The sequence below is a fragment of the Carcharhinus amblyrhynchos genome, chromosome 6 (genome assembly GCF_965287045.1).
Source record: "Carcharhinus amblyrhynchos chromosome 6, sCarAmb.v2.hapA, whole genome shotgun sequence".
Taxonomy (NCBI): domain Eukaryota; kingdom Metazoa; phylum Chordata; class Chondrichthyes; order Carcharhiniformes; family Carcharhinidae; genus Carcharhinus; species Carcharhinus amblyrhynchos.
Genome location: NC_137329.1, coordinates 75,049,741 through 75,076,040, shown reverse-complemented (window position 1 = coordinate 75,076,040; position 26,300 = coordinate 75,049,741). Strand labels below are relative to the sequence as shown.

At 42.8% G+C, this 26,300-nt stretch overlaps 1 protein-coding gene across 1 annotated transcript in view; it reads right to left on the bottom strand.

The window, feature by feature from the left end:
* The window catches only part of tmtc1 (transmembrane O-mannosyltransferase targeting cadherins 1), a 177,065-nt gene that overhangs the window by 88,055 nt on the left and 62,710 nt on the right, over positions 1-26,300 (bottom strand). Inside the window, exons 5-7 of the mRNA XM_080190684.1 lie at positions 15,378-15,459; positions 8,893-8,996; positions 1,009-1,198 (exon numbers count right to left, since the gene is read on the bottom strand). Coding sequence (XP_080046810.1) covers positions 1,009-1,198; positions 8,893-8,996; positions 15,378-15,459 — 376 coding nt within the window. The remainder of the gene's footprint in view (positions 1-1,008; positions 1,199-8,892; positions 8,997-15,377; positions 15,460-26,300) is intronic.

Sequence of the window (26,300 nt, the reverse complement as noted above, 5' to 3'; positions counted from 1 at the left end):
ACACAACCCCTGCCTTTTATCCATAACCCATGCATTCACGTGGTTAATCCACTTAACCTATACATTCCAAAATACCAAGGGGCAATTTAACATTGAGGGGGGGTGTTGCTGGGTAAGCTGTGTTTTTTGGAGGATCGCTGCAGACTCAATGGGCCAAATGGCCTCCTTCTGCACTGTAGGGATTCCAAGGTTCTAAAATGTTCTTGGCCGTCTCTTGAACAAGTATGCACCAAGAGGCAATTTTTACATGAATAACCAGCGTATCTTTTGGTATGTGGGAGGAAACTGGAGCACCCGGAGGAAACCCACGCAGACTCAGGGAGAACGTGCAGGTTTCACAACAGACAGTGATTAAAACTGGGAATTGAACCAAGGTTCCTGGTGCTGTGCTAGCCACCATGCCACAGTGCCGCCAAAGGCCAAAGAGATGCTCTGCAATTTTGCTATGCGGCATGAAAAACGCCAAAAACACGGCACTGACAATATGATGGACTGCATCTCACACACCTGAAAACAACTCACTAAGCAGAACAAGATTACAGAAATTTTTTGGAACGAATTCCGAATTATTCACTATGCAAACCTCTGGCCTTTTTCAGGATCAGGTCATTGCACGGTGTGCATGAGTTGAATAAAGACTTTTTCACACATTTATTGCTTCATTATGTTTTAATTTGACATTTGAAATTGGTGTTTATGACACAGGCTACATTTATAGGTATGTTGGGTTACATAGAGATGCATTCTTGTGATAATGAGTATGCCTCAACTATTGCAAAGCTCCACATAACACAAATTTGGAGTTACATCCACTTGGGTTTGACTCATCCATTTTAATCTAACTGTGGGTCTTGCCAGTAACATCCACATCCCGTGAATGAGCAAAGAGGAATGGAAGATGCTGATGGGTATAGTTTCCCTCATATGAAAAAAGCCCCTGGAAGAAAGCCACAATTAAAAGAAGCTTGTGAATTACTTGACCAGAGCCCTCGGGCCTTTTGCACATACCTGTACAGACAGTAGGCAGTTCCGCGTCAACAAGACCATGCTAAGGCCAAACACTGCAGTTGCCACATTCCGCACGTCCCACAGAGACTCCACCAGCGGGATGCTCCCCACTTGCCAGTCGTAGCAGAGGGTTATTGGTGCCAACAGTAGCCAGGCATTAAAAGTCAGTAGGTAGGAGTATGTAAGAAATCTGCAGTGCACACAGGAAGAAAGAACTTGCATTTACCACAGAGCATTTCACAGCAAAGAAAGTATGATAGATGTGCAGTCACTGTCGCAATATAGGAATCAAAGCAGCCTATTTGTAACATCCCACAAACAACAATATAACCTGTTTCAGTGATATTGTTTAAGGTATAAGTATTGGCCAGGATGCTAGGAGACTCCCTGTTCTTTTAAATCATGGCAAGTAATCTCATACATTCAGCTGAGAGGATAGGCAGGGGCCTTGGTTAACAGGAGATCCAAAAGACGGTACCTCCAACAAGGAGACTGTCATCGACTTCAGGACATGTAAAGGAAAACATGCCTCTGCGTACATCAACAGGGACGAAGTAGAAAGGGTCGAGAGCTTCGTTTTTAGATGGCCAGATCAACAACAAACTGTTCTGGTCCCCTCCCATGCCAACATTATAGTTAAGAAAGCCCACCAATGCCTGTACTTTCTCAGAAGATTAAGGAAATTTGTCACGTCAACTATGACTCTCACCAACTTTTACAGATGCACAATAGAAAGCATTCTTTCCGGCTGTATCACAGCTTGATATGGCTCCTGCTCTGCCCAAGACCACAAGGAACTGCAAAAGGTCGTGAATGTAGCCCAATGCGTCATGCAAACCAACCTCCCATCCACTGACTCTGTCTAAACTTCCCACTGCCTCAGCAAAGCAGCCAGCATAATTAAGGACCCCACGCACCCCGGACATTCTCTCTTCCGTCTTCTTCCTTCGGGAAAAAGATACAAAAGTCTGAGATCACGTACCAACCAACTCAAGAACAGCTTCTTCCGTGCTGCTGTCAGACTTTTGAATGGACTTGCCTTGCATTAAGTTGATCTTTCTCTACAACCTAGCTATGACTGCAACGCTACATTCTCACACTCTCATTTCCTTCTCTATGAACGGTATGCTTTGTCTGTATAGCACACAAGAAACAAGACTTTTCACTGTATAATACATGTGACAATAATAAATCAAATCAAATCCCTTAGTACTGGATTATGTCTGCCTGGATTATATACTCTGGTCTTTGAAGTTGGGATTTAACTAATAGCCAACTCAGGGAGAAGTCATCTATATTTTAACAGAATGAATCAGATTTTAACAGAATAAATCAAGACCGTACAGGAGCTCAGTGGAGGGGTATTCAGGGGTGAAAGCTCCAAAGTTTAACTGCTGGTTAAGAGCTCACCTGAGGTAGTGGCACGAATACTACAGCTGGTCTTGGACATCAGAAATAGGAACAGGAGTAAACCATTCAAGATGTTATGAAGAACGACTTTCTGACTTTCTGAATTTATTGGCTGGAAAGCACTAATTGAATTAAGAAAAACTAAAGCCACATTCCAATGGCTTAAAAAGCAGTTCCAGACGGCTACACATTTGTGTTGCTGTACATTCCAAAGCCACTGAAATGGAAACAATCTTTCCGCAAAGCTTCATCATGAACAATGGCCTTGAAGGAATATGAATGGAGGCTATCTCCTATCCCATTAGCAAAGCATACACACAATCACCTGAGCACTCAACTGGGTGGAGACCAAGCATTAGACATAATTACTTGGGCAACTGGGCTCTCGATTGTGAAAGAAATTTGTCTGGATATCATGTCAGCCACGCACCTGGAATACACTATAGAATAAATCATATTTGGGTCACTGAGCAGTTGGACAGAGAGGGTTATGTGACAAACCAGCCAATCCTTTGTGTGTTTAAGCATTTTCTTCCTCTGCAGATCAGCAGAAGCAAATGAGGCACTGAAAAATCAAGGTCCCTGTAGGGGTCTCTCTCTCCATTCAAATTAGAAGTTCCAACTCTATCTGCTGTTTTTTTTCTAACTCTCCATGTGCCATCATCAAAGATTTTATAAAGAACGGAACTTAGCCATTGCTATCTTCAAAAGAACAGATAAATCATTGGTCTGCAGCTTTAAGAAATCTGCTATGCAAACCCAGAGGAACCACTAACCTCTATCCAAAACTAACCACGACACCAACCTCTTAGCCATATGCCCTTAACATTGCAACAACTCACCAAGGTTCCTTCACCAGCACTTTCCAAACTACTCTACCACCTGGAAGGACAAGCAGATGCAAGGGAACACCACCACCTTCAATTTCCCCTTCCAAGCCACACACCATCTTGACTTACAACAATATCACTGTTCTTCCACTGTCGCTGACCTACCCCACATGGATGGCACTGGTTCCACAAGGCGGCTCACCATCACCTTCTCAAATGAAATTATGAATGATCAACAAATGGGCAGCAAGGTGGCACAGAGATTAGCACTGTTGCTTCACAGTGCCAGGGACCTGAGTTCAATTCCGGCCTTAGGTGACTGTTTATGTGTAGTTTGCCTGGTCTCCCAGTGTCCATGTGGGATTCCTCCAGGTACTAGAATTTCCTCCCATAGTCTAAAGATGCGCAGGTTAGGTGGATTAACCATGATAAATGTGTAGGGTTATGGGGATAGGGTGGTGAAGAGAGCCTGGATAAGACAGTCTGTCAGAGATCAATGCAGACTCGACTGGACGAATGGCCTCCTTCTGCATTGTAGGGATTCTGTGATTCTATGGTTAAATGCTAGCCTCCATTCAATATTATTCATTGGACAGGCCTCTCATCCCGGTGATTATTCTAGTGAATCTTCATTGCACTGACTCTGAGGCAGACATATCCCTCCTTCAACAAGGAGACCAGAATTGCACACAGTACACCATGAGTGGCCCCACCAAGGTGCTGCATAATTCTAGTAAGGCCTCATTATTCTTATACTTCAATCCCTTTGTAACAAAGGCTGACAAACCATTTGTGTTTCCATGCTTGCCAGCTAAGTTTGTAATTCATGTTCAAGGAGACTCAGGTCCCTCTCAACATTGGCCTCTCATCATTTAAAATATCCTGTTTCTCTATTTTTCTCTCCAAAGTGGGTAACCTACACTTCTTCGCATTGTTCTCCATCTGCCATATTCTTGCTACTTCACTTAGTCTGTCTATGTCCTGTTGCTGCCTCTTTGTGTCCTCCTCACAACTTTCTTTCTCACTTAACTTTGTATCATCAGCAAATTTAGATACACCACTTTCATCCTTATTACAGTAAACTCTCGGTGGAATCAAATCCCAGCTTGAAATTCGGGTTAGGCAGTGCTCTGTGATGGCTAAGGAGTCCAATTTGCCACAGGGACGCATCTCAAATGTAACCCTGCCTTCAAACTTGGGATAGGCACATTCTCTGCTTGGCTCCCTTGAATGACGTTAGCAGGGCTACTTCAACATCAGGATAAGTGATTTTTCTTATCTCTTCTTTGCTGTAGAGAGTGTCTGTTTGTTGGACTGTTCCTTGGTTGACAAACTCAATAGGGGAATCTTCCACTCATTTGTGATGTCCATTTTCCAGTTCACGCGACACTTTTCTGCTTGCTCCATCTCCTCTCCAACGACAACATTTTTAATTTTCCCACAGTCTCACCATACTCATTTGTTTTCTTTGTCACTTCACAGAGAAATCTTGATGTGAAATGGTGGCTGTCCGGCATTTCACAATTGAGCGTGCTTAGGTCCAAAAGCTTCACTCTGATTGGTGGTGTGGTCACATGACCCCAGCCAAAGAAGCCAGCTTGCTTTAGCTTCTTTTGTGAAGGGTTAGGGTATTATTTTTCTTTTTGGTGCTAGACAAAAATTTGGCTAAACCAGGCTAACTACAGAATTTTGGCTAATCACAAGCAAGACTTTTGATATTCCTCTGGCTGAAAGGCTCATTAACTTTGACGTAAGTGGAATTTCTTGTCATCTGTGTTTGACCTTTTGAAATTTCGCTCTAATTGATTCTAGTATTTTCTCTCCTCTTGGCGTCAGGCTAATTAACCTGTAAACTAACAAAATGCTACAGGTGCTGGAAATCTAAAAGGAAAACAGAAAATGCTGGAAACACTCAGCAAGCCTGGCAGTATCTGTGGAGAGAGAAACACAGTTAACATTTCAGATGCATGACCTAGCATCAGAACATGTTATAGCCTAGAACCTCTCTTCATTTTGAATCACAGGGTTATGCTTGCTACCTTTCAATCCATAGGGAGGATCCATTCTGGGAACGCTGGATGCTAAGTACTAATGCCTCCACTATCTCTGCAGGCATCTCTTAAAATCCTCGGATGCAGGTCCAGATTTGTTGACATTTAGTTCCATTAATTTCTCCAGTGCTTTTTTTCAAAACTAATACCAATTTAATTCAATTCCTCCCCGCTAGACTTGTGGCCTGCGATTATTTCTGGAATGTTTTTGGTGTCTTCTGCCGTGAAGACAAAATATTTGTTTAGCATCTCTACCATTTCCTTAATTCCCAATATAATTTCTCCTCTCTGCCTGTAAGGGGCCCGTGTTTACGTTTGTTAATCTCATTATTATTAAACACACAGGAATTTTTATAACCTGCTTTTATTTACGGTTTATTTATCTATTATTTATTTAATTTGGGGCAGCACAGTGGTTAGCACTGTTGCCTCACAGTGCCAGGGACCCGGGTTCAATTCTGGCCTCGAGTCACTGTCTGTGTGGAGTTTGCATGTTCTCCCCATGTCTGCACGGGTTTCTTCCGGGTGCTCCGGTTTCCTCCCACACTCCAAAGATGTGCAGGTTAGGTGAATTGGCTATGCTAACTTGCTCCTTATTGTCAGGGCACCTAGGTAGGGTAAATGCATGGGATTATGGGGATAGGGCCTGGGTGAGATTATGATTGGTGCAGACTTGATGGGCCAAATGGTCTCCTTCTGCACTGTAGGGATTCTTGTGAAATCTTGCTTTCTCCTTTCTGTCTTCATCAGAATCTTGATCATCCTTTGCTGAATGTTAAATTCCTCCCAATCCTCAGGCTTACTACTTTTGGGAACGTCATTATAAGCCCCCACCTTAAATCTAATACTGACTGTAATTTTCCAACTCTTTCTGTGGCTGGAATTCTCCAGTTTGATTTAGCTCCAAATTCTCCGTTCTCGCTGACAGCGACAGTGGGACATACAAGATCGGAGAATTCCAGTCTACATCTTTAACTTCCCTCGTTAAATGATTGGACCACTCTGCCTGTGGAGTTATTATTCCTTAAGGAAATGCAAGATTGCTGCAAATTTTGAATTAATTCTTTAAATGCTTGCTTCTGCATAAATACCACCATATCTTTTATCTGTTATTACTTTGTTCAAGATATGAGAATCTCATTTCATACTTAACTAAATTATTCTCCAAACTTAAAAAGAATATGATTACTTCCACACAGGGGAAAGTTAAAGCTTAATTTTTTTTTTAAGTTTATTTATTAGTGTCACAAGGAGGCTTACATTAACACTGCAATGAAATTATTGTAAAAATCCCCTAGTCGCCATACTCCAGCACCTTTCAGGTACGCTGAGGGAGAATTTTAGCATGATCAATGCACCGAACCAGCACGTCTTTCGGACCGTGGGAGGAAACCCACACAGATACGGGGAGAACATGCAAACTCCACACAGACAGTGACCCAAGCTGGGAATCGAGCATGGCTCCCTGCCACTGTGCCGCCCTGCACTAGATGTACTGGTAGATCACAGAATCAATACAACACAGGAGGCCATTTGGCCCATCATGTCTGCACTGGCACAAAGTCTGAGGCTCCTCCAGCAATGGAGTTGCACTCCCTCGATTTGCCTACCTTACAGTCACATCTGATCACCACTAATCAGAACTGTATCATTAGTTAAACCACGGGGTGTGGCTGCCTCCTGAGCCAGCCTTCCTCTTCCCTTCTTCTACACCTTATATTGCAGTTCTTCAGCTCTGAGATGAAGTTCTTTGAGATAATACATGCGTGAAGGAAAATTAAGATTCTTTCTCCTAAAACCCACCCAGTGATTCTTCCCAAACATTTATGGCTTTGGCAATGGGATTATGAAGGGGAGGAAGGTTGCTGCCCTGTACCTGCAGTCAAATCACTTGGCTGGAGCTTGCTATCACAGCTGATACACAAGATCGTCCACATGGTTGGAGAACTAGAGAACTACATAGAAATATAGAGAACAAACTATGCAGATAGACGCCATTCAGCCCAATGTTCCAATGGAAGCCCAAAAGAAAAATGTGAACCTGTTGGAATTGTCACCAGCAATTTAACATTTATAAAGAGGAAATGGAGTTCAGAGAAAATGGGTGTCCACCGAAAAGGTGGAAAAAATAATAAATTGACACCTGGAGGTAGATTTTTGTCTTTGCCATCTTGGCTGTAAAGCCTCACTGAAGTAGAATGCATAGGGGAAAACTGGGCAGGGAATATCTCAAGCCTGTTAAAGCACCCACCCAATTTAAATGGAAGGAAAATCTGAATGAGTTCTGATACTGGCCTCACCCCTTCAAAAATAATGTTATTCAGTAGCCAAGTGAAAAGATCCACTGTGAGTCACATCACGAAGGGCAGGGGCCATGCGTTCACTTTCCACTCTGCGCTGAGCTAGCTGATCACAGTTGGAACATCAAGTGGGGCCTGACAAATGACCACACAACCCTTACAAGCAGAAACCACAATCCCAACAGCAAAAGAACAAAGAACAGCACAGGAACAGGTTTTTTGCCCCACCAAGTCTGAGTGAATACAAATGCTTCTCTGCTCTAATATTTTCTTGTTTCTATGTGACCCATATCCCTTTATTCCTTGCCCATTCATGTATCTGTCCAGATGCCCCTTGAACATTGTTACAGAACCTGCTTCCACCACCTCCTTCGGCAATACCTTCCAGGCGTTCACCATCTTCTGTGTGAAAAACTTGCTCTTACATCTCTTTTAAACTTTCAACTTAAGCCCCCAAGAATTGACCCTTCGACTCTGGGAAAAAAACTCTATCTGCTCTACCCAAGCCTATCATAATCTTGTAAACCTCAATCAGGTCCCTCCTCATCCTCCAATAAAAACAATCCAAGTTTGTTCAACCTTTCTTCATAGTCCATATCCTCCAAACCAGGCAACATCCTGGTAAATCTCTTCTGCACCTTTTCTGTTGCATCAACATCCTTCCGGTAGTGTGGCGACCAGAAAAGTACAAAATACTCCAAATGCAGCCTAACCAAAGTCATATACAGCTGCGACATGACTTTCCAATTCCTATACTCAATGCCCTGACCAATGAAGGCAGCATGCCGTACATGTTCCTGACCACCTTGTCTAGCTGAGTTGCCACCTTCAGGGAACTGTGAATCTGCACACCTAGATCCCTCTGTATGCTAATATCTCTAAGGGCTCTACCATTTACTGTATATTTTCTTTCTGCTATAGACCTTTCAAATGACACCACCTCACATTTGCCCGGGTTAAATTCCATCCGCCATCTTTCAGCCCAAGTCTCCAGCCGATTTATACTCTGTTGTAACCTCTGACAATCCATCTCACTATCTGCCACTCCCCCATTGTTTGTATCACCAATAAATTTGCTAATCAGACCACCTACATTTTCCTCCAAATTATTTATATATATTACAAACAACAGCCTGAGGCAAAATTAGAACTTACAACCCACCAATGAATACACAGAGCCCAACTTGCTGCACTGAGTTCCCTGGTTTAATTGAGAGGCAGAAGGAAAAGAACCATAAATTTTTAACAGGAGCCAGGGCCTTAAAGATGGTGCAACTTCTGATAACACTGTACCTAGTGAGGAGGTAAGGAGAGAACGAAGCTGGGTTGTCCTGCTCTGAGAAGTTGGGCATGGAGCCTGCCATGATCCACACTCGGAAGAACAGGATGAGAAGAACCTAGAAAGAAAAACAGAATTAATGGACAGGACCTGCATAATACAGGTGAGGCCACACTGACAACAAGGGCAATGTAAAGAACATGCATCTTAATCTTCAACGGTCTACAAAATCATGCAACCATCAGCCATGGGTCAGTTGGTGCACTCTTGCATCAGAGTCAAAAGGTTGTGGGTTCAAATCCTACTCCAGAATAGGAGTACGGAAGTTGAGGCTGACACTCCAATGCAATATGGAGGGTGTGGCACAATTTTGATGAACCGAAGCACTCTCCACTGTGATGTGGCGAGTATTTACCTCTCAACTAACATCATGAGAAAACATCCAACCACGACTGACACCCCTGTCTGTGGGAATTGGCAATGTGCACACAGGCTGCTACGTTTCAGATGGAACTGTGATCACACTACAAAAGCACTTAATTGGTTGTAAAGCACTTTGAAACATTGAGTTTATGAATTGCGCTATCTAAATGCAGGAATGGCTCCTAGGATGAGAAAGCCATCCTATGAGGAAGTATTGAATATTGAATGGGTGCATCCTCACTAAGAATGAGGGGTGAAATAAGAAAATGAGAGAGAAGCTGGTTAAGCTGGGGTTGTTTTCCTTAGAGTAGAAAGAGCTGAGGGAGGATCTAACCATGCTGTACAAAATTATGAGGGACATTGATTGCTTGGGTAGATGGGAAGAAACCTTTCCCTTTAGTAGAGGAGTCAATAACCAGGAGCAGATTTAAGGCAAGGAGCAGAAGATTTACAGGGGATTTGAGGAAACTCATTTTCACCCAGAGGGTGGGAGGAATCTGGAACTCACTGCCTGAAAAAGTGGTAAAGGTGGAACCCTTGCAACATTTCAGAAGCATTGAAATGCCAGAGCATGCAAGACTACAGACCAAGTACTGGAAAATGGGATTAGAATAGATAGGTGCTTTGATAGCTGGCATAGAGACAATGCGCCTCTTTATGTGCTGTAAATCTCTATGACTGTGAGCTGACAGAAATACATATAATTCTTAGTGAACTTGACAGAACAGACACTGAGAGGCATTTTCCCCAGATTGGGGAGCCTCGAACCAGGATTCTAGTCTCATCATTGCGTTTCTGTCGTTTAGGCATGAGATAAGAAATTTCTTCACAGAGGGTCGTGAGTCTCAGATTTAGGACACAAAAGGGAATGGAAAGACATTCCGTGATTCTGAAAAGCTGCAGCAAAATCTAATGAGAACAAATGAAGAATAAATCCAGTTAAGCTCAGAACGGAAGTTCATTACTGAACAGCGTGTGAGCTAAGGGATGTCCACTTTGATTAGATGAGCTGTGCACCAAGTGAGGATAAAGAAGGAAAGTGGAGTTGATGTAGAAGATCAGTCATGATATTTCTGAATGATGGTCTGCTGCTGCAATTTTTTCTTGTATATCTATGTTCTGAGACTTCCTTTGTTTTTACAAAACAAATGCAACTTCTAATACCCCCACCCCTGATCAGTTTAGAAACAGCATTTAGGGATTCAATTCTATTATAAGTCAACAACACGTGCAAGAGATTATGATCAAGTCAAAATAATGCAAGCAGAAATCCCTGATCATGCCTATGGTAGCTGGTGTGGTTATGTTATTCCCACAGACATGCTGGTTTATTGTAAGCTAACATTATGGAAATGATGCTGAAGGGACAGATTTCACGATCACGAAGGATCCAAGGTCAGGGTGCCAGCGGAGGCACTGCCAGGCGGCAACAGGTGAATAGGGAACGTCATCTTGCCATGCCTCAGACTCCACAGTCCCTTCATGCAGCTTATTCGCCCCCCTCATCCACTCAAGCACTTGGTGCCACGGCTATGATTGTTACCTCGCAACAGTGGCCTTTGGATCAAATTCAGAGCAGAATTAACATAGGCCACAGCAATCCCCTGGCTGCATTTCTTTAAGAAAGCAATTAATGTAAAAGATTCTTTTTAAAAAAATCAACTGTTCAGCCATGAAGTTTTTTATTTAGGAACTTCAAGGATATTGTGCTGCTTCACTTTAAGTGAACTTAGGAAGAAGAAAAGATAAAAATCTTAATAACTGAAGTAACATAATTAGATAAATTGTTGAGAGCCAGTGCAGACACTATGCTAAATGGCTTCCTTCTGTGCTGTAAACATTCAATGATTCTGTGAACCTGAACAATGCAGCAAAATCTAATTAGACCAAATGAAGAATAAATCCAGTCGGCCCTAGCTTTCAGAATGGAGGTTCATTACTGAACAGCGTGGGGGCTAAGGGATGTCCATTTTGATTAAATAAGCTGTGCACCAAGTGAGGAGCAGAGAGGACATTGGGAATTGAAAGTTTTGTGTCATTAAAGTTAATTTGTAATGCACTCAACACACCCCTCAATGTGGCCTCCAAGATACCCAAAAGTGTATAGGTAGCAAATCTGCAGAACTTTCTCCTCATTTTGTTCTGGATGCTCCGCTCTGCTTACCCCGTACCTCTGGTCGCATCGGTTTAGCATTCTTCCAAATTGGAAGATTACATGTTCGCAAGGCTGGAGTGCAAAATCTAGGCCAAAATTTGATGCGCTGTCTTTCAGCTGAGATGACTCTTCTGCCATTAGTTGGATTTTAAAGATCTGATGCTAATGCTCCCAGAGAAACAGAGAAGGTCTTCTGATGTCTTGGCCAACATTTATCCCTCAACCATTACCATTAAGGTTATCAAGTCATTTTCACATTAAAAACCCTAATCCCAATCTGTTTTTAATTATTTATTTCCCATCCCTAATTGCCCTTGGGAAGGTGGTGGCAATCTGCTTTCTTGAAACACTGAAGTCTCTGAGGTATAGGTACACCCACAGTGCTGTTAGGGAGGGAGTTTCAGGATTCCACTGCCCGAGTTCTAGCCTTATCTGATTTCCTAACTTGAAAATTCTCTTTGGTAGTTCCACTTTCAACTAGTTTACATGAAGGTCATTTAAACAGGTTCACTATGGGGAAAGGAAGAACAGGGAAATATTGAGCAAGAAAAACACGACCACTACTCATTTAGAGCTTTTTCAATTTGTTCCAAGACGATTCCAAATTACCGTTCAAAAATAACAACAACCTGCACGTACATTGCATGTTAAATGTAGGGGGAAAAAACAGCCCCAATAAGCTTCAAAACAGGCATCTCAAAAGGCATGGTTAAGTTGCCAATGGACAGAATGGTGAAGAAGGCACTCGGCATGCTTGGTTTCATCGATCAGAACATTGAATACAAGAGTTGGGACATCTTGTTAAAGTTGTACAAGATATTGGTAAGGCCACACTTGGGATACTGTCCGCAGTTCTGGTCACCTTATTATAGAAAGGATATTATTAAACTAGAAAGAGTGCTGAAAAGATTTACTAGGATGCTACCAGGACTTGATGGATTGAGTTATAAGAAGAGGCTCAATAGACTGGGACTTTTTTCTCTGGAGGTAGGAGGCTGAGGGGTGACCTATTAAACAATGAGCGGCGTAGACAAGGTAGATAATCAATATCTTTTCCCAAAGGTAGGGGAGTCTAAAACTAGAGGGCATAGGTTTAAGGTGAGAGGGGAGAGATACAGAAGTGTCCAGAGGGGCAATTTTTTGTCCCTCTCACCACACAGAGGGTGGTGAGTGTCTGGAACAAGAGGTAGTAGTAGAGGTGGGTACAATTTTATCTTTTAAAAAGCATTTAGATAGTTACATGGTTTTAATGGTATAGAGGGATATGGGCCAAATGCAGGCAATTGGGATTAGTTTAGGGGTTTAAAAAAAAAGGGAGGTATGGACAAGTTGGGCCAAAGGGCCTGTTTCCAAGCTGTAAACATCTATGATTCTATAAAACATTATAAATACAAGTTAAGAGCTGATGTATTGTGGGTCATATATTAGTATGGATAGAGGATTGATGGAAAAACAGGAAACAGAGAGTTAGGGCAGTTTTCAATTTGGCAAAGTGTAACCAGTGGCATGTCACAGGAATTAGTGCTGGGGCCTCAACTATTTACTATCTAAACTAATGACTTCAGTGAAGGGACCAGCGCTATTGTAGCCAAATTTGTTGATAGCACAAAGTAGGAAAGCAGGCTGCAAGGAGGATACAGAGCATCTGTAGAGGAATATACAGAGGTTAAGTGAGTGAGCAAAGATTTGGTAGGTGGAGCATAATGTGAGAAAATGCGAGGTTGTACACTATCAAAGAAGAATAAAAAAGCAAAATTATTATTTAAACAGAGAGAGACTACAAAATGCTGTGGTAATGAGGGTGCCCTCATACATGAATCACAAAACAATGAACATGCTGGTACAATTAATTAGGAAGGCAAATAGAATGTTGACCTTTATGGTAAGGGGGATAGAGTATAAATGTAAGGATGTCCTGCTGCAACAGTAAAAAGTCTGACAACACCAGGTTTTAGTCCAACCTATTTATTTGATAATATACTCGCAAGCTTTCGGGTTAGCCCCTTCGTCAGGTGAATGGAGAGTTCTGGCCCTGACGAAGGGGCTAACCCGAAAGCTTGCGAGTATATTATCAAATAAATAGGTTGGACTAAAACCTGGTGTTGTCAGACTTTTTACTGTGTTTACGCCAGTCCAACGCCGGCATACCCACATCATGACTGCTACAACAGTACAGGGCATTAGTAAGATTGCACCAACAATACCGTGTACAGTTTTGGTCTCCTTAAAGAGAGATATACTTGCATTTGGAGCAGTTCACAGAAGGCGGACTAGGCTAATTCCTGGGGAAAAGGTTGAATACATTGGGCCTATACTCATTGGAGTTTAGAAGAATGAGAGGTGATTTTATTGGTTCATGCAAGATTTTGCAGGGTAACTGTGAGAGGATGTTTCCCCTTGTGAAGGAATCCAGAACTAGGTGCAAAGCTTAAAAATAAGAATTCTCCCACTTAAGTTGAGAGAAGGAATTATTTATTCTCTTAGAGGGTTGTTCATCTTTGGAATTCTCTTCCAAAGAGAGGGCAGTGGAGGCTGGATCACTGAAGATATTCAAAATTCCAGTTTCACAACAGTTAAACTAAAATGATTCATTGCAATTTCTATCCATTTATACCAGTTCGAGTGTTTAACGGTGAAGGAGTGTTTCAATTTTTGAGGAAAAAGGGAGAGAAACAATTACTCTTGGAACAAGTGTGCTTCCTTTCAGTCCCCCGTGAAATGGTTGATCTGATTAACACAGTGAGTAGCCTAACTAGGCTCCTTCCAATGGTCTATGCTGAGTTAGAGGCACTCAAAATGGCCTCAGTGTGCCTAGGGCAGTGAAGCCAGCAAGACACCATGTTTAATCACTACTCAAAGGCTTCCAACGAGAAACAGAGGACAGGGATGAGGCCTGGATCAGAGGGCTTCCTGATTAAACAGCTCACCAGCCCTGTGCAAGCCGAGGTAACAAGACTGCTTATATGGCATGGAACTGATCGGCACAGTTCGCAACTTTCCATCTTCGGGCTACACAGCAGTGGGTAAGAAGCAAAACGTGGGAGGAAATTAGAATAAGAGCCAAGATTGATGGAAGTCAGACAGGAATGAACAGTAACAGACGTATATACCAGATCCAAGACTCAGCAGGGAGCAATTTCATCTGTGCTATGAAGGAGAAGTGACAGGGGCTTGATGTAATGAAGGACAGGGAGATATCCTTGGAGAGATAGAATGGGATGAAGCATTGGAAAATATCTTTGACGAGAAGTAGAAAGAAGATTTATTTCAGTGTAAATGTGCTGTGACATTATGGATATTGAAAGATATCACAAAGAATTGCTTATGATATTAACAACCTCCCCTATTAAAACAGAAAGGAGTAAGAGGCTGATACTGTGTTATGTAGATAGCATTTATAAGTAACCTGTGTAAGTTCTACAATGGGCACCCTGTGTTCAAAACTGACAGCATTATATCTTATTTGTTAAGTGCATCGAGGAATATGGAACAACTGGGGGTAAATAAAGTTGAGATACAGATCAGCCATGATCTGACTGGGGGGTAGGAAATAAGCTCGAGGGGCTGAATGGCTTACTGCTGCTCCTGTGAAGTGTAAATGACACAATGCAGATCCAGTAGGGTGATATAAGACATGAGAAGCCCTGGTTAAGAGATGCTTCAGCCGCAGGAACAGGTTAGTTAAGGGCAGATAACACAGATAGTGAAGGGCTGATTTATCCCTTTCATAATGAAAATTCCTATCATTCCATGGAAACTATATCCAAACCAAATTTCTCCTGGAAAAAACTGTCTGTTAATTCCCCTTGCAATTTAAACTGCTGTTGTTTAGGTATTACTAAAAACACCAAAAATCACCCTCACAATGTCAGGAGGTCAATAGTTTGATGAATTTAGTTTGCAGTTTTTCCTCATACTTACATAAACGGTTACAAAACCAGCTCTCTTCAGATACGGTGCCGAGAGTTTTACAAGTCCCCTGATCCTGTCAGCAGAGAGATTCCTGAAATAGGAAAACAAGAAAGCTTTTAATCAAAACCATTCTCACGGGGTGGGGGAAAGGCTGACAAAGCAGATAAGTACAGGCACTGAAGTCAGGAATCTCTTCTGACAGGAGTTAAACCTGGATCCCCGGGCTCCTCTTGAGGTGCCTTTCTGAACAGATTTGGATGGAAGTGAATGGTAAGGACCAGACTGCCCAGTTCAGGCCCTGCTCAGTGCTCTCCAGCTGCTTTCACTCAGGCCACACTCAAGCAATTAGGTGCCCCTGGATGAGGGAAGAAGTCTGCCATCGTGCCAGGCCCTGACCACTGGTACATGCAACTAAGGACAAGACCAGGCAAGGCTTTGATGTCCCTCAATAGTTAATAGTTTCATCAGTGGTTATGGTTATCAGAATAGCCTGTAAACCCAACCCAAGAAGGAGAGTATCATAGAACTCTCAGAATCCCTACGGTGCAAGAGGAAGCTATTCAGCGCATAGAGTCTGCACCAACTCTCCGACAGAGAATCCCACCCAGGCCCTATCCCCGTAACCCCATATATTTACTCTGCTAACCCACCTAACCTGCACATCTTTGGATTGAGGGGGGAAATCGGAGCACACAGAGGAAACCCACACAGACACGGGGAGAACATGCAAACTCCAAACTTCACACAGTCACCCAAGGCCAGAATTGATTACTGGCACTGTGAGTCAGCAGCGCTACTCACTGTGCTGCCCTGTAATGACAGGGCAGACAGTGATGGGCCTCCATATTCCCTTTGGACCCATAGCCCTATTTGGAGAACGTCAGTTCACCGTGCGCCAGGAAGACTCTTACCTTATTTGACATAGTACCATGGGATCAATTGAATCCAGCTGGGAGAGCAGATGAGGTCTCAATTTAACATCTCATCAAAAAGATCACAGCTCTGACAGTACAGCATTCCCTCGGTACTGCAGCAGAAGTTTATAAGAATGATATCTAGGCTTCAGGGGTTAATTACGAGGAGTGATTATACAAATTGGACCTGTTTTCGCTACAATTTAGAAGGTTAAGGAATGATCTGATCAAAGTCTTCAACGTAGGCCTCTGGAAAAGTGACATCTCCAACAGTGTAGCATTCCCTCAGTACTAACAGGAAAAGACAGGGTCGATGAACTATTTCCACTATTGGAGATTCTAGAAGTAGGGGGCAGAGTTTAAAAATTAGAACCAGACCATTCAGGAAAGATGTTAGGAGGCACTTTTACACACAAAGGATGTTAGAGGTTTGGAACTCTCTTCCACAAATGGTAGCTGATGTTCAATCAGTTGCTAATTTTATACCTGAGCCAGATGGAGTTTCGTTTAAGCAAAGGTATTGCAAGATATGGCCAAAGGCAGGTACATGGAGTTAGGCCACAGATCAGCAGAACAGGCTGGATGGATTGAATGGCCTACTCCCATTCCTATGCTTAGAGTGTCAGCTCTGATTTCACGTTGAAGTCTCTGAAAAGGTGACACCTCTGACAGTGCAGCATTCCCTCGGTAGTGCAATGGCACATCAGTCATGATTTCACATTGGAGTCTCTGGAGAGAAGCTTTAGCACACAACCTCTTGCTTCAAGAGGTAAGTATATGAGCAATGGAGCCATAGCTGACACGTGGCAAGGGACACACACTGACATGTGCTCACTGACTTTTACTTGATAAGACTATATTAGTAGCCAATAGACTTGTCCGCTAATATGACCCAATGTTTCCAGAAGAGGAAAGTAAAAGGAATAAAATTTGCCAAAGAAACAAACTTATGGAACTCTGCAAGATGAATGTAGTCAAGTGTGACCTTTTACTAAGTCTGTGCACGTGCATGCTTTAATTTTTAAAATAGACAATGCCTCAGGTTAGATAACCGAGCAACACAGGGATCGCTCCCGTCACAACAAATCATTTCCTTTAACCAAACTGCTTGAGTTCTGGATTACATTGTTGCAAAGCAGGTAACCTAGAATTTTAAAATGATAGAGTCAGGTCAAAGTTACAGCATTGGGTTGGCTTCTGGGGAGTTTTCTTGCCTCGCTCCTCTCTTGGAAGGTGCTGTTTGCTGGTGTACAGTCCATTAGTGCCAGCAGTTTCCCACATACAGAAGGCGTACAATCTCCTGCTTGATGGCTACCCATCTTCACACTCCAGCAAGAACGAGTGAAAAACAGTACCAATGAGCTGATCTCAAGACTCTGCCACAATTTGCATGTTGCCTGAACTTGTGCGACGTAACCAAACAATCTAAATGAGCCTGCCTGATCAAACTATAATCTTCTAGGGCTATGTTCTCGATGCAGTTCAGGGCTGGCTCCAATGGTAAGGATGTCATCAGACACCCACCTGCAGCAGTGTCATCAATACCAGAGGGGAAGCGATTCACAGGGGATTCCCCCAACAGAGTACCACCACCAACATATGGCACCTTCAACACAGGGCTGGATTCTCCCGTCTCCCACTGCAACGAATGGAGATTTGACATGAACGGCTGGAGAATTCTGGCCATAGTAAAACAGTTATACTTGTTTCAAAGAAAAATGAGCAAACAACATTATAAGCAAAGACACACAAGACATCAGGACAAATGGTCAAAAACTTAGTTGGACAGACAGATTAAAAGTGAGAGTTCTGGAGCTAAGGGCATCAGTAACTGAAGGCACAGCTGCCAACGGTGGAGAGATGCAGAGGAGGCAGGAATTGGGCTGGGAGATGGTGTAGGTATCAAAGGCTGGAGAAGGTTTCAGAAGAAGAACAGACTACAGAGGGAAGTGAAAATAAGAATGACCATTTTAGGTGTTGCTGGATCGGGAGACAACGTAGGTTAGCGAGTACAGGAGTAACGGATGAGAGTTCGGATAAGGGCAGGAGAGTTCAGGATGAGCTAACTGTTACACAGGGTGCAAAGGAGGAGCCCAATCAGGAGAATATTTCAACAGTTAAGTCTAGAGGTATAAAAGGAATAGATGAAGCTGAGGCAGTGGGGGAAACAGATGATATCACAGAGATGGAAATGGGGGATCTTGGTGATGGAGCGGATATGGGTTGTAAGCTCAGCTCAGAATCAAACTGGACACCCAAGTTCTGAATGGGTTGGCTCAGCCTTAGACTGTAACCAGGGAGAAGGACAGGGTTGACAGCTAGGTGATAGAGTTCATGGCAGGCAACAAAGACAATGGCTTCAGACTACCCAACATTTAATCATAGTAAATTTCTACTCATCCAGTTCTGGATGTCAGATAAGCAATGTGAGAAATCAGGAGTAGTGGCAAGATTGAGAGTAATCGTGTTACTGGGTGTTATTCATGTATATATGGCACTGTGTTTTCATATGATGTTGCCAAAGGAGCACAAGGTAACTAAGAAACAAGGTTGGGTGTGGGTTTGTGGCTGAGGAGAGATCCTTGGGAAGACTCATGGGGTAATGATGCAGGAACAGGAAGAGAAGTCAGAGCTAAATGGCCATTAGACAGTGATCCCAAATGGCTGCCTTTGTGATTTTAACAGCCCATATCCGCTCCATCACCAAGATCCCCCATTTCCATCTCTGTGATATCATCTGTTTCCCCCACTGCCTCAGCTTCATCTATTCCTTTTATACCTCTAGACTTAACTGTTGAAATATTCTCCTGATTGGGCTCCTCCTTTGCACCCTGTGTAACTGTTAGCTCATCCTGAACTCTCCTGCCCTTATCCTAACTCTCATCCATTACTCCTGTAATCGCTAACCTACGTTGGCTGCAAGTGGGCTGATCCAGTCATCTGAACAAGGTCATCGTGTACTCTGCCCTTTGCTGCTCTCCACAAACTAGCCGCTGACAATGTGAAAAGAAAATACAAAAAGTAAACTAGGGATTCAGCAGTCTTCGCTCCTCCAACCTCAAAACACAGATACGGGTAGGGCCAGAAAGGATAAGTGTGATGAGCAGAGGAAGTGGTTGTTATTGAGCAATGATATAGTATCAATCGCAAAGATACACTGGGGACCTTAAGATCTGGGTGTCAACGTATCAGTAAATTCCTTTTAAAAAATGAATAAATTTTATTCTATTTGTACGCTTGCTCCAAAAGCCAATTCAAATTCAACTTGAATCCAATTCCTGGTGTATACAAGAGAGACAGCCAAGATCCAAGCTGGCAAGAAAAGGTATTGCAGCTGATCTTGGGCTTGATCTGACGTTTGATCTTAGCCAAAAGGCCGAGAGAGGGCGAACAGCTTTCTTGGTCATGGTTTCAACTCTGCCAAGTAAGCATCCTTGGAAATTAGATCATTAAGCCGACTGCATTGTTAAATTCAAGTGATGGTTATTGGTGCAAGTGGACAGAGCTGCAACAGTTGGATTCGGGGGAACCATAATGAGTTCGTACCTCGACTGAGATTTAAAAAGAATAAATCTCTAAAAGTAATAAACAGGCTGCTGTATTATTCCTCTACCATATGCTAGTGGTAGAGGAATACCATAACAGACAGCTCCAAACCAGACAGCAAACATACCAAGAAAAAAATTGAGGGGCTATCAGGAATGTGCCACTGCCACTCATTGTATGTAATAAATACCAGTTCACCAAAAACATCAGCCAATGACAGCTCTCCTTTGAAAGACGTAGAACAACAAAAGCATTGTATTTTCTCTCCAAACACAAAGGAACAAGGTGTGACCATCAAAGCTATTCTTAGTAGGAAGCGCCACCAATATCACTAAAGAGAAGCAGCACTTTCTGGTAATTGAAGAAACAACTCCCACTGCCTGGAATACTTGTGGGGATCTGATAATGAAACTTTGTCTTTCACTCACGCACTCTGATTAGAATCATAGTGCCCTTATGTGATTTATGTTCATTGCAGGGCATTCCATTGGCAATTTCATTCCATTTTCATTGCACAAACTTGCTTGCAATCTTGCGCAGTGTGGTGCTGAGCGAGGACTGGTTTTCCAGATTAGAAAAGGTAAAGATTTTTTCCCTCCTTGGCCACAAACTTCCATCCCACCCTTGTTTCTTATTCACCTTCTGCACCTTAGCAACATCATATCAAAACACAATGCCACGTTTACACTGACAACTCCCAGGTGTACCTCATTTATACAGCGTTTTTCACAACCACCATACATTTCAAAGCATTTCACAGCTAAGAAGAACTCTTGAGGTGCAGTCACAGTTATAATATAGGAAGTGTTGCAGCCACTTTACGCACGGCAAACTCCCATGAACAGCAATGTGAGAATAACCAGGTAACCTATCTTTGCAATGCTGATTAAAAGGTAAATAGTGGCCAAAACATTAGGGATAAGCCCCCCACTATTCTTCAAAATAGTGTGATAGGATATTTTATATCCACTTGAGCAGGCAGATGGGACTTTGCTTTAATAGCTCATCTGACGACAGCACCTCTGACAGTGCCGCACTCCCTCAGTAATTCACATTAGTGTAGAATTTTGCGGTCAAACCATGGCATGGGAATTGAACCCATGACCTTTTGACTCAGAGGCAAATGTGCTGCAAACTGAGCCACAGCTGCTTCTGCCTGATCCAGTTGTTCAGATGTGTGAAAACCCCCACAAGGCCCATGGGGAATTACTGATTGATCTCCCCACGAGCCTTGTTGAGTATGAGTTACCCTGGCAACAAGCAACGGTCTCCCCAACGGAACTCATTACCTGAGCCTTTGGCACTGTCGGGATTCCATGATATGGCCAGTTCAAACATCCCCCTACTCAAGCACGGCTGCCCATTCCAAGGTCTCCCCTTCCCCAGTAATGTGTAACAGAAAGTTTTGATTTTATTAGACTGCAGATGCTTTATTTCCAAATGCTGCCTGAGCTATCTATCTCTAACCAGCTGGCTCATTAAATGATATATCTTGTCCAAGTTCCTGTCGCACACTTCATTATCACACTTCACAGAAACTGACGGAACAGTCAGGACCATAAAATATGAAAGCCAGATTGTGTGCAGTCACTCTTGTGATAGCAGAAGGAATTCAGCTCAAATTTACAAAATGGCTGTCAGACTTAAGTAAGCATAAAGGGACACCCGTTACACTGCACAATGTTACTGGAAAAGTGCATCCTGTGACTTACTACAAACACTTAACTCAGTCACAAGATAAGCAGCGGTGTCCTAACCAAGCCCACCGCTGCAGAAACCTGAGCATTCTTAGCACCTCACCAGGCAAGCAAGGCAGAGAGAGGAAGTTGCCAGCATGTGGGTGAAAGATGCCAGGTATGTAAAAGGTGCAAGGTGTGGACAAAAGTTGCCAGCTAGGTACAGACAATGCCAGGATGTGAATGGACATTGTCAGGTGCGCAAAAAATATAAGTTGTGGAAAGAAGGTGCCAGCCAGGGATGGAGAACGCCAGCGTAGGTGTGCGTGTATAAAAAGGTACAATGACTGGACAGACAGTGCCAGTATGGGGTTGGATGTACGTTATGTATTTACAGCGGTTGTATCTTTGCTGCTTTAACGTTACGTGACCTGTGGTGATGTAAGCAGAGGGATTGGCGGATTTGCGAATATTTCAGGCAAAAGAAATTAGTTGCGTTGTTAGATAGGGTAATCTCTCACATTGTACGAGTGAGAGAGGAAACTGAAGAAAGTATAAGAACATAAGAACATAAGAAATAGGAGCAGGAGTAGGCCATCTAGCCCTTCGAGCCTGCCCCGCCATTCAATAAGATCATGGCTGATCTGTCGTGGCTCAGTTCCACTTTCCCGCCCTCTCCCCATAACCCTTAATCCCCTCTCTTATCAAGAACCCATCAACCCGCTTCTTAAAAATATTTAGCGAGGCAGCCTCCACCACTTCAACGGGCAGAGAATTCCAGAGATTCACCACCCTTTGAGTGAAGAAGTTCCTCCTCAACTCCGTTCTAAACCGCCTCCCCTTTATCTTGAGGCTGTGCCCCCTAGTCCTACTGTCTTTTTTGAGCGGGAAGAGTCTCTCCACCTCTATCCTATCCATCCCATTCATCATCTTATACGTCTCAATGAGATCTCCCCTCATTCTTCTAAACTCTAACGAGTACAAGCCTAGTTTATTCAGCCTCTCCTCATAGCTCAATCCCCTCAACTCCGGTATCAGCCTAGTAAACCTCCTCTGCACTCCCTCCAGGGCCAAAATATCCTTGCGCAGGTGCGGCGCCCAAAACTGCACACAGTACTCCAGCTGCGGCCTCACCAATGCCCTATACAGCTGCAGCAAGACCTCCCTACTTTTATATTCAATCCCCCTCGCTATGAAGGCCAGCATCCCATTCGCCTTCCTGACCACCTGCTGCACCTGCAAGCTGGGTTTTTGCGACTCATGCACAAGGACCCCGAGGTCCCTCTGCACCGTCGCCTGCTGCAGTTTTTCGCCACGTAAGTAATAGTCCTTCCTACCATTCTTCCTACCAAAGTGGACCACCTCACACTTGCCAACATTAAATTCCATTTGCCATAAAACCCAGGATCTGGTAACCAAAAATGGGGGAAAAGGTAGCACCATTGGTGGAGTTTGAGAGACTCAAAACACATACAAAGAAAGTTTCCACTATTATCTCCAAGCAAATCAAGTACTGGATGACCTAAAGATTGTAACATTTCTCAGCTTGGTAGAACATAAACTTTTACATTGCTACAAAGTCTTGTCCGTTCAACAAAGCCAGGAGTCAAAAACCTATGATGAACTGAGGAAGGTTTTAGAAGAACATTTCTCACTAAAACCACTCTTTATTGCAGAAAGATTTGGGTTCCATCACAGAAGCCAGGAGAAGGCAAGAGCATTTCACAGTTCATGGCCCCTTACAAAGGTTAGCTAAACATTGCAAATTTGGTATGACGCTTCATGATACTGTTTGCGATAGGTTGCTATGGGGACTCCAGAATTAAGCTATTCTGAGAAAGCTACTTACTGAAAGAACACTGACTCTCAAATCAGCAGTAAAAATTGCAGTGTCGTTGGGGCTGACTGCGAACGAGGATTCGCAAATTGAAGTTGGGGCAAAGATTTATAAAATGGAGGCCACTAGAAATAAATCAGCAAAATTAAAGGGAAACAAATGCAAGAATTGTGGCAAAAAGGGCCATATTGCCAAAGCATGCTGGACATGGAAAACTTCTCCTGCATCAAAAATGCAAGACGGCAACAAAGGTGAATACACCTTAGAAGATAACGTGCCGAGACAAGTTCAAGAGTTGATGCTAGACATCTTGTTGCTACATGGCAATTCACAACATTTTTGGATATTCTGAAAACTTCATGGTAAATTAGTTAAAATGGAAGTGCAGTATCATTAGTATCTGAGACAATCTATAATCAAAAGTTAAAGCATTTGCCATTGAAACCATCCAATGTTATCCTTGGATCGTACAAGAAGTCATACCGCTAAAAGGATACATTCGCGTAGAAGTGGAAACGAACAAATAACAGAGTTGCCACTCCATGTTGTCCATGGGATCTTTTCTGCTTTGTTCGGTACAGCATGTTTGGGAAAAATTAAACTCAACCGGGGAGCTCTAACCCAACTTGTCGGTAGCAAGACTGACCGACAACGATTTCTGGAAAGGTACAACGATATATTTGAAAATTCATTGGGTTCAATGACAAGAGCTGAAGTCCAACTCAAAATTAATCCAAGCAGCATGCCAAAATGTCTCAAAGCCAGACCAGTATCTTACGCCATCAGATCAAAAGTCAAATAAGGATTAGAAACACTAGTCCAAACAGGAGTCATTGAATCACATACTACAAGCAACTGGGCGACACCAATATGCCTGCACTAAAATCTGATGGCTCAATCAGGATACATGGAGATTTCAAGATGATGATTCGGTATTGTGCGCTGATCAATATCCATTGTTGCTGAGCTGTCTGAATTCAGTAAAATAGACCTATCACAAGTGTACTTACAAATGAATGTCGCTGCAAGCTCACAACCATTGCTCACCATCGTGACACATAAAGGTCTGTTTTGAAACTGGAGACTATCATTTGGATAACATCTGCACCTGTGCTATTCCAGAGATTCATGATCAAATTCTAAGTGGGCTAAATGGGGTACAGTGTTATCTAGATGATATCCTCAGGAAGCTGGGTTCAATTCCTGGCTTAGGTCACCGTCTGTGCGAAGTCTGCACATTCTCCCTGTGTCTGTATGGGTTTCCTCCAGCTGCTCTGGTTTCCTCCCACAGTCCAAAAGATGTGCTGGTTAGGTGCATTGACCACGCTAAATTCTCCCTCAGTGTACATGAACAGACACCGGAGTGTGGAGACTAGGGGATTTTCACAGTAACCTCACTGCAGTGTTAATGTAAGCCACTTATGACACTAATAAATATTTTTAAAAATCTACAAAAACATAATCTCTGGGTCAAAAAGGGAAAGTGAGACTTTTCAACACACCCATAAATTACTTGGGTCACATCATTGATAAAGATGGCTTGTTTAAGGAACCAAAAGATGATAGTAATTTTAAAAGCATCGCATCCTCAAAATGTGATGCAACTGAGATCATGTCTAGGGTTGATGAACTATCGCATTAAAGTTATTCCAAATTCAGCAACAGTGTGTGTCAAATAGACATATCAATGGAAAAAATTATCGATATTACACACTTACAATATTAAGTATTCTTAATCAGAGCAAAATGTGAATGCTGATGTTTTGTCAAGATTGCTATTACAAATCAAGCAAGAACCTGAAGAAAATTTTGTCAACATCCTATATTTGTCGAATGTGGGGAGTGTACCAGCGACTTCACCTCGAGTTCAGAGGCACACAAGAACCAATCCAGTGATGGGGAGGTTATGGATATGGTCCTAAAAGGAACAATGACAGAGGTACATCGTAGAAACAAGAGGAGCTGAGTTGACAGTGCAGAGTGGTCTTTTATTATGGGGAATCCAGGTGATTATTCCTCAGTGCTTGTATGGAGGAATCCTTGAAGGAACTGGCACTTCGTTATTTTTGGTGACCAGGATTAGATGCACAAATCGAAGAGAAAGTGAAGCAACGTCAGTCCTCTGCAAAACATCTCTGTAACCTATCAGCTACTAAAGAAGCAATATCTTTATACAGCCCAAAGGTTGTCGGCAAGGGTTGGTAATATGTCAAAAGTGCAAAACTAAAAAACACTCCACAGCTACGTCCCTTACATCCTCGCGAACAGCCAAAGCAGCCGTGGAAGAGAGCACACATAAATTACGCTGATTCAATAGAGAGTCACATTTTCTTAATAATTGTAGGTGCATGTTCTCCATGTCATGAAAGCCATGACAGCAGAACAGATTATTGAGGAGCTGGATGAAATATTTGGTAGATTTGGCGGACTAGAGTGAATCATAAGTGACAATAGGACAGAATTCACCTCCAAGGAGTTCGGAGACTACTTGAAATGAAATGAAATGATTCTCCACACATCAATCGGCTCCGTACCATCCATCTACACATGCTTCACACAGTCACTGAAACACTCAATCAAGCATCCAAGGACCACAGTACATTGTCAAGCTAAGCAAATAACTCTGTGATATCACAAAACATTGCACATGCATTGACACAGAGTTCACCAGCAATGCTGCTTTTAAAAAGGAAGCTAAGAACAAAGTTTGACCTCTTGTTACCACCTGATACTTCAGAAGTGGTTGAATAAAAACAAAAAGCACAGATTGCCAGAAGGAACAGCACTCCAAAAAGAGAGTATTTACTCAGGAAGAACAAGAAGCAGGAAGCTACACTATCAACGAAAGCCAGTCCAGAATGTTAGAGCATACAGACGGATAATGAAAGTTTGGAGACATCATACTGACCAAATCAAGTGAAATCACAGAAACTTTACAAGAAATACTTACATCGGAAAT